General features: G+C 38.2%; 1 protein-coding gene across 1 annotated transcript; it reads left to right on the top strand.

The window, feature by feature from the left end:
* The first annotated feature begins 416 nt into the window (after positions 1 to 416).
* Positions 417 to 9,476, top strand: LOC135050543 (matrix metalloproteinase-18-like). Its single transcript, XM_063957015.1, has 10 exons — positions 417 to 563; positions 3,255 to 3,493; positions 4,457 to 4,605; positions 4,700 to 4,825; positions 5,343 to 5,504; positions 5,658 to 5,775; positions 6,648 to 6,781; positions 6,934 to 7,090; positions 7,997 to 8,100; positions 9,200 to 9,476. The coding sequence occupies exons 1-10, from the start codon at positions 459 to 461 to the stop codon at positions 9,298 to 9,300; spliced, it is 1,395 nt and encodes a 464-aa protein (XP_063813085.1). The 5' UTR covers positions 417 to 458; the 3' UTR covers positions 9,301 to 9,476.
* Positions 9,477 to 9,984: the final 508 nt, after the last annotated feature.

The following is a 9,984-nucleotide window of genomic DNA, read 5'->3' as shown; positions in this document are numbered from 1 at the left end:
TTTTTGCATCAGAATGTGACTTTGAAGCCAGACAGTGATTAAACCAAACATTTCTTTCTTTCATTGGTTTGTGCACAACTAAGGATTTTCCCAAGTGACGCTTGTAGCTGGCTCACCCCTAGTCATTTTGGCAATCTACGTAAAAATCTAAAATCTACCCAAACATAAGACAAACTGTAGCCGTACACATGAGTGATAGTAAAATCTGCCCTGTTAGCAGTTTGAAAGACATAATTACCTGGAAGCCCTGGGGCGCTGTGTTTTATACAAGTACGTTGTATTCAGGAATTTTGTAGTGTTACATAATTCTAGTTGTGTCACACTGTTGGATCACATCCACACTAACTAAAGAAATGTAATGTGACTCATACTTATATGAGCCATACAAGGACTATATAAAGGGAAGCCTCAATGACTCTTAATTATCTTACAACCTGGGATACTCAACCAGCAGGAGGATGAACGGTCTTGTGGTCCTGCTACTTTCCTGCGCTGCGCTGTCTACCGCCTTTCCAGCAGCACAGCAAGGTGACTTAGAAGGGAGCTATGGAGAAATGGCAGAGGTAATATGAGCATCTTGAGATATAGTAACATTATAACGGGGTGTTTTGTTCAATGTTGTTCTTCTTGAACTATATTTGCTGTGTTTATACATGAGCTTCAGAATTAACATGTATTGAGTTTAAATGTATTTTACAATGTTGGTGACAGATGCTGTAGAATAAACACACATACAGAATGCTGTGATGAATATAGTAATGGAATGTGCAGCTGGCAGGAGATGTCCATTACAGTTTTTTAATTATATCCCATAAACGATCACAAAAGGATCTGCAAACATGTTAATCATTTTCTGCTGCTGTGTGGTTCCAGACCATCGGCAGTGGGGATAACTGTATTGCGGAAGGTTGCGACATCTGTGCAGCAATGTAACAGTCTTGACAGCTGGGAAACCTATAGCTCACAGAAATATCACTTTAATATGTGCTTATATTTTCTGCCAGAAGGCAGCAAAGGGTTAACAACAGCTCCAATTTGCAAATAGTTATTTTTAATTATCAATGGCTGATATAGCCTAAACATGCAAATAGATGCCTTTACAATTTATTATCACCAAGTTTTGTTTATTGAGTGTATGCTGCAATCATAAAGGCCCCATGTACAGTATGTAAGAATGCTCCTACGGTAGTTACAACATTGTTCCAACATATGAAATTTACAGATATTATTCATAATTACCTATGTCTCCCAGAATGCCCAGGAGACTCACAGATTTTGGGACATTCTCCTGGAATCCTGGGAGATTAGTGCCCCCTCTTGTATCCTGATACGTCACCATGGCTGTGATGATGCGTTTCACTGTAAATCACCGCATTTTACAGCAGGGACACTTGACCTCTAGATCTGGGTGATCCATGAGGGTAATTGTAGAAAAGTACAAGACGTGAGTTTGATATTAGTAGAAATGTTTAATTATGGTGTATTCTTTAGAACAAATTGTATTTTTTATTCAAATGAAGGGCGGTATTCTATTAGCAGTGGTACTTTCCCGCTGCTACAGTAATAGGATTGCAGGGAGCGATCCTATTAGCCCTGAAGCTGCCATTTATCTGGGATTATGCATCGGTCATATATTGTGATATCCGCCCGTTTTGATTGGCTGAAGCAGCATCGGGGCTTATAGGATACCGCCCAAGGTGTTTATGTGTGAAATTAGATATAGAAACAAAATATTTACATTTAGCTCTACCTACACTTAGAAAGTAAGGATAAATTAATTCGGATCTTTTGAAGTTGGAGATATTGTGGAAATGACACTTGTTAAGGAGTAGCTGTAACGTAGCAATATTCCACAGATTTCTTTTAATCAAATGTTAAAAGAATTACAAGTAACTAGACTCTATGAAAATGGTTCAAGATGGATACCAGTTGGTTCTAGTGGAAGGAAAAAAACTGAGCCACTGATTGACATAAGAAAATCCTATAAAATAAAATCACATGTTCTTTATAGGGCTAAAACATTTAATAATACGGTATGTATCTCAGACAGTAAAGTCATGGCTTTGTGTGAGCCACCGTGAAAATGTTCAGAGTGCTATGGAGGTAATTCAGATCTGATAGCTGCTGTGCGTTTTCGCACAGCGGGCGAGATCAGGTCCAAACTGCGCATGCATATGCACCACGGGTACAAAGCGGATCGTCGCTCAGCGATGGGTTTGTGCGACGGATCCGTTCGCACGGGCAATCGCAAGTAGATTGATAGGAAGAAGGCGTTTGTGGGTGTCAACTGACCGTTTTCAGGGAGTGTCTGGAAAAACGCAGGTGTGTCCATGCGTTTGCAGGGAGGGTTCCTGGCATCAGTTCTGGTCCCGGACAGGCTAATGTGATCGCAGCGGCTGAGTAAGTCCTGGGCTGCGCAGAGATTGCACAAAATCTGTTTGTGCAGCTCTGCTACACATGCGTTCGCACACTTGCACAGCTAAAATACACTCCCCTGTAGGCGGTGACTATCTGATCGCAGCAGTGCAAAAATCGCTGCCCAACGATCAGGTCTGAATTAGGCCCAATATACGATGATATACAATTTATTTACTATACTATTGTAGTGTTCATTCTAGCACCCTGCACCAGGCACAAGCCGTGAAGTTCCTCTTTCCTGTCTGTGGTGTCGCTCTCTGCTCTGGTGCTTCTAGCACACTCTGGCCTGTATAGCAGTGGTAAGATACAGACCAGAGTATGCTAGAAGCACCAGAGTAGAAAGCAGAAGATATAAAAGAGGAACTGCACGGGATGTGACAGGTACACGGTGTTAGAATGAACACTACTATTATCTATTTTTAAAGAATATATAACTTTGACCTTTTTAAAAATTAACTGAGTGACCACATTGATACGATGACAGTAAAACAGGCGTACAGTAAAAGAAACAAATAACAATAGACATTACAGTATTGTATATGCAGCATGAATGATCAATACTGCACCAACTTGATTTAGTTAAGCATATTTCCATGAAAACATTAAAAAACATAATTATGCAAAATATAATGCACTTGCCTTCCTGTAAATTGGGTGACAATAACACAGTGGAAGGTATATGCGGACAATATGTAAATTGTATGCGTGGCTTCAAAAAGATGTAAATATAAAAAAATAAATATATACGTATATATTCTCTGCAAATGAATGTCATGCTCAGTGTTTCCCACCAATATTGGTAAATGATTATACCTTGTTTGCTTTTTGCATTTCAGAAATACCTAAAGCGATTTTACAATCTGAAAACTGGGGGTCCAGTTGGCAGAAAGGTCAACAATCCTTTTTCAGAAAAGCTTCAACAAATGCAGAAGTTTTTCGGACTGAAGGTAACAGGCAAACTCGACCCCAAGACTGTGGAAGTTATGCAGAAACCCCGCTGTGGTGTGAATGATATCGGGGAGTATTCCACAGTGCCAAAAAGTGCTGCTTGGCCAAATACAGATCTCACCTACAGGTAAACAATTTACTAATACACACAATTACTCCAACATTTTGCTTTCTGGCTCATTATTATTATTATTATTAGTATAATCCAGTATTTAGGGTAGTATGTATCAAGCCTTGGAAAGGGTGCACAGTGATTTCAAAGACTGCTAGATAAATGACATTTAGAAACTGGCTGCAACTTCTCCCGTTTATCTCGCACCAAGGCTTGATATATCTCCCCTTTAGAGAGTATCAATAATTGCTCTGTAGAACTTTTAAGAGTTAGGGGGGTATCCAATTACCTGAGGTCAGTGACCGTGGGTAATTGTATTGCATGGGGCTATGCTACTAGCTCCCAATGCGGCATGCTCCTCCCCCCAATGCCGGTACTTTTTGAGGATTATGCTCTGGGTGTCTCATGCACCTGAAGCATAATCCATGATCAGTGACCTGCCGGTGCTGCGATAGCACATGGTATGGGGGACTTATATTTGATCCCGTGTGATTTCGTGTTGTCGCGGGTCCAATTTCGGCAAGTCAAAACAGCTTCTAATTGGATACCAAAATAATGACCATCGGTCATTAATCGCGATATCTGGCAGTGTTGATCGGCCGAAACGGCATCGGGGGTAATTGAATACCTTTATTACTCAGACATTGCCAAGAACAAACTGTAACATAAGGGTGAGTGTAGCATTAATATTTTTACATAAAATTATCTATTTATAAATAAAATATACACAAATGTTAGTTCTAGGTGTTTATACCATCAAATTTTTTTTAATTAGGAACATGTAAAATATATGCACTATAAGGAATAACATATACCCTACTAAAACTATGGATGTAAGAAATGCTTTGGTATTTTAGTGTGACATATACTATGCCAGGAATTAGCATTACATACTATATAACCACACAGATTCTTAATTAGTTTTAAGATCTTAGCTTTGGATTTATAGTACTGAAATTGTTTTTTTATTTCTCCTAGAATTGTGAACTTCACTCCTGACATGTCACAGGCAGATGTGGAGTATTCCATCCAGAGGGCTTTCAAAGTCTGGAGTGATGTGACCACGCTGACCTTCACCAGGGTCTACCAAGGAGACTGCGACATTGAAATCAAATTTGTAGTTGGAGGTAAGAACTGATATGTATATCTATTGGTGTGACTGCCATTAAACCGCTATTTAGTGATGTCTCCGATACTAACGTTTCTCTTGTTATACTGTAGATCACTACGATAACTCTCCATTTGATGGCCCTAATGGACTTTTAGCCCATGCCTTCCAGCCTGGTAGTGGGATTGGCGGAGATGCTCATTTTGATGACGATGAGACATTCACAAAGAACAGCCAACGTAAGTCATAGATCTAATTATACAGCTATTTGTAATGGCGTCAACATCATTTCAAGTGTTACCAATGGTTATTTCACTATTAGGCTGTATAACATATTTGAGTAATTTTAAGTATTCCACTGGACCTACTGCATGTTTTCCAAGATGGATGGATTAGAACAGAGTCTTCCTGACAGCTTTTTTTTTTTTTTTTTTTGGAGGGGGGGGGGGGTCTGGGTTCTTGGGTGGGAGGTTGGAACTCTGATTAGACCTATGAGTCCATGATGAAATCCTCAGTGCAGTTTTACATTTGTAATGTAATTCCTTCTCATATATTTACAGTATTTACTGTTTTGTAATTCAGTAAGATAAGTTCTCATTTAGAATGCTATAGTTAATCAGTTTACTGACAAACTGTACTGACAGCAGGTTGGAAGTCACTGGATTACAGTATAGGTGCTTCCTTGTGTCCTTTTCTTGCTTTCTGTATTATTATAACATAAATCCATACTTTACTCATGTGACTGTTCCTTTGTAGAGTACAATTTGTTTCTGGTGGCCGCACATGAATTTGGGCATTCCCTCGGTCTGCATCATTCCAGTGATTCTGGTGCCCTAATGTATCCCAATTACCCAAACACTGATCCCAACCAATTCCGACTTCCTCAAGATGATATAAATGCCATACAATCTCTATATGGTAAGAACTTCACTTATTATGTTATTGCATGCTGGAACATGGAAAACGTAACACTACTTGCCTTTACTTCTCCTCTGCTCCTAGATAATGTACCCCCTGGGGCCAGTATGTCTGCAGTTATGATTAATATTCCATATATACCTCTCTTTCTAGGAAAGTCAACAGGTCCAGTTCAACCAACAGGACCAAGCACCCCTACTAAGTGTGACTCCAACATTGTCTTTGATGCTGTGACCACCCTTCGTGGAGAACTGTTCTTCTTTGTGAACAGGTAAATGATGAAAGGGGATTGTCTGCCTGTTGTATCAGTCACACCGGAAACCCTAGACAGGAATGTTCCCGCTAAACTGAGTGACCTGGGAATATAGATTTTTATGTAGAGGAAAAAACCTTCTACTCTAAAAATCTCCATTGAGAACCTAGCGCAAAATGAATCAAACCTTTAAAGACAGACAGAGAAGTTGCTCCTAGCAACCAATCAGCTAGCTATTATTTATCAATTACATTCTATAAGATGATAGCTGAAAGCTGGTTGGATGCTATGAGCATCTTCTCCGTATGTGGGCAAGAGCGGGCCAGTGACACAGTAGCAGAACTTAGAACTTACAGGGCTCACTTGGAGTACAGTCACTAGAAGAGGCAGAAGGACTAGGAATCACTACCCGTCACCTCAACTTGGTGATTCTTCTTTCCTTCTGGCAAAGTATCAACAATTTAAAACACTTAGGGCAGTATCCAATCAGCCTGCAAAATCGTGGCAATTTTTGTGCCAAGTTTTGTGTCTTTCGGCAGTGTAGCCCATCAGGGATTTCCCAGGTGTTCTGGTAGGCCAGTCTACCATGCTTACACTGATAAACTATTCTGCGGGACAAACTATTCTGCGGACTAAGGCAGAGGGTGCAACGGAAACCACAGACACATCTTTTTAGAGTACAAGCATAGCTACAACTATACGTATGCTCTTGAATCCTTACAGAAAATCTGCCATGTTAGGCTGGCGTAGACCCAATAAACTAAATACAATAAAAAGCCAAAAGCAAAGGGATCCTCTAATAGGAGCAAGAAAATAAACACTTTAGACAGAATAAACTGAGGCCTGACTTATTTTTAAGTGTCTAATTACTAACCATGCCATTTATATAGGTTTATGTGGCGCAAACATCCTCAAGCAGGTGAAGCTGAACTTCTGTTCATCCAGTCAATCTGGGAATCTTTACCAAACGACATCGATGCTGCCTATGAAAATTCACTGACCGGGGAGATTCTGGCCTTTAAAGGTACAAGACATGTTTTCATTTATCTCCAGTGACTGAAACAATATAAATGGTTTAGGTGTATTTAAAATCTATTGTGGCAGTTATAGGAAAATGGATTCTGTTTAACATAACTATTTTTCTGTCTCACTAATAATGTTTTATTTTGTATTCAGGAGCCAAATATTGGACTCTTGATGGATTTGATGTTGCACAAGGCAGCCGAAGCATCGCCAAGCTGGGATTTCCCAAAAATGTGAAAAAAATTGATGCAGCTGTTCACTTCGAAAATCTGAGAAAAACCTACTTCTTTGTGGGCAATAAATATTGGAGGTAAGTGTGACACCTACAGGTGGTGTAACAACATGCACCTGATCAAAGAGGTTTGACCTCTGTGAAATCTACTTGCATTCCATAATCATATTCAGTCTTCAGCTCATAACTCAGGCAGATTTTTCACCTTCAGGCAACATTACTTTACAGACCTTTACATGTCTTCCAGTAACCATTACTAAATATCTTGTTTTATATCTTGTTTCCATCTGTGCCTTTCACTAAGGATTTTATACAATCTATCTATCTATCTATCTATCTATCTATCTATCTATCTATCTATCTATCTATCTATCTATCTACTAAATAAGTACTTATTGAATGAAAATAGAATTAACAGAACACACCAAATTGAGAGTAGCAAAAACATGCAACTGTATAATATAAAAGCACTGCTGAAAAACACAGAAAGAAGCCAGAATGATAAACCAATATTTTCATCAGGAAAAGTTAAAAGAAGGGCATTTCGAAATTAAAGTAATCCATACTATGGAAAGAAAAACATCTGTGTATTCAAGTTAATTAAACAACACCTGTTAGGTTTCTTATTGTAACAGAAGGATGAACCTATAATCTTATGTAAAGCAATCCTTTGCCTGCCAATATTTTCTGTAACTTGTAGTTCCACAGAAGCTGGACAGCCGCAGAATTCACACCTCAGTTTATATAAACTTGAAGTTCTTATGGAAACTCTGTTTCTGTAAACAGAACCTTGTAAGAACTCATTTGTATGTTACACTAGTATTATGAACAATAACGCCTGCAGATAATGAGAAAGACTATCTGACAGTACGGAATATACGATGATGGACAGGCTGTCACGTACACTACACCTACAATAAACCATAAAGTGTCATATGCTTATTGACGGCTGTAGTATAATATTGATATCATTTTCCTTCTCAGTTATGATGAAGACAAACAAGCAATGGATGAAGGATTTCCAAAGTTTATTGCCAAAGGGTTTCCGGGAATGAGTCCAAAGATTGATGCAGCAGTTTATTACAGAGGTAAATGTAACCACCAGCGGAAATGATGCCAGGTTGTGCCTGGGCAAACACAATTTCTCAAAAAGTAGCTGCCATTTATATAATACTGTGTAAACACACAGTACGTTTACACTCTTATTGACCTAAACAGATTACAGCGCAGTACAAATTACTGGAAATGTCTAATAAATTAATGAAAATTATTTTGGCTGTACACTGCCACTGCATGGCCACAAGTAGTACTGCAGATGCTGATTTTTATTTGTTCCAATGGCTGTTCAATTATCCACAGCCATAGGGTTTTATCTTTCATTTCATTGCATATGTGTCACTGCCGCCTTTAGGATTTTTAAATTCCTTGCATAAGAGGTCTATTTAACAAACATTGTATTACATTTGTTCTATTATCACGGATATTAGATAGATAGATAGATAGATAGAGAGATAGATAGATAGATAGATAGATCATAGGTTCTCAAACTCGGTCCTCAGGACCCCACACAGTGCATGTTTTGCAGGTAACCCAGCAGGTGCACAGGTGTATTAATTACTCACTGACACATTTTAAAAGGTCTACAGGTGGAGCTAATTATTTCACTTGTGATTCTGTGAGGAGACCTGGAAAACATGCACTGTGTGGGGTCCTGAGGACCGAGTTTGAGAACCTGTGAGATAGATAGATAGATAGATAGATAGATAGATAGATAGATAGATAGATAGATAGATAGAGTCTATTAAAGCATTTTTTTTAAAGAATGAGGATATAAAAATATTGAAAACTTTTTTTAATAACTGTAATCATTTGAAACATTTTTAAACCTTTTCTGCGCCTATCTGCACAACCTGGCCCAGTGATGTAATTCATCCCTAGCGCTCCTGGACGTGGTGACAGAACATAGCTCCGCTAGAATATTTGTTTAGTATATTGAACCAATAAGTAATTTGTTTTATTTTCACGATAAGCATTGTGGCACAATTACTTTGGCCTGTACTTACTCGTTGCTAGACAGAGTGAACCCTAAATACAGTATGGTCTTTTTCAGTCCTCAGTGAATTATGTGTTGAACAATCCATATCATTATTCAAGTTTATTAATCACAATATATCTTTTATTTCCCAGGTCTACTTTACTTCTTTCAAGGAACAACACAGTATGAATACAGCATTGAGTCAAGGAGAATCCTGAGAATTCTTAGAACCAACAGCTGGCTGGGATGTTAAAGGTCCAAAAACTGTTCCTGAGCCGTGAATGGAGTTTACATATTTATTTTGTGAATAATTAAACAGAATACATATTTTGTGTGTATATATACATATATATATATATATATATATATATATATATAATTATGCGATTGTTGTTACGTGTAATATTGTTATATTATATAAGTATATTATAGAAGTAATTATTAATAAAGTTTTTTTTATCTTACCATACTTCACTTGTGTAGCACTACTGTACTGCAATTGTGTCTTCCTACTGTACTGCGCTTGTGTACCATAGTCACTACATTTGTCTAAGCTCACTATTTCTACACTATTTTTATACCACTATTTAGGGTAACTCACCATTACAATTCACTGATGTCCAGCTGCCACCTATTAAAATAGAGAGTACATATATTGTTGAAATATATATACAGTATATTGTTGACGGAAGCCCAGCCACCCACCATGCACTAAAATCCTTCCTTTTCTCTGAGTGTAATAAATATATAAATATAATGAACACGGAAATGATCATATCAGAATTCACCCATTATAAGTGATGAAATCAGAACTCACCGTTGCTATAGATTTTATTTTCAGGAGTACAGATGGGTCCACATTTATCTTGACCTTTAATAAGATTAACTGAGACTGGCCAGTCGGATTTAATCCCCTGCTGTAATGACTTAATCCCCT

This window comes from Pseudophryne corroboree, chromosome 2 (assembly GCF_028390025.1).
Source record: "Pseudophryne corroboree isolate aPseCor3 chromosome 2, aPseCor3.hap2, whole genome shotgun sequence".
In the NCBI taxonomy this organism is placed as follows: Eukaryota; Metazoa; Chordata; class Amphibia; order Anura; family Myobatrachidae; genus Pseudophryne; species Pseudophryne corroboree.
The sequence above is the reverse complement of the archived record's forward strand: the minus strand, read 5'-3'. Positions and strand labels throughout refer to the sequence as shown.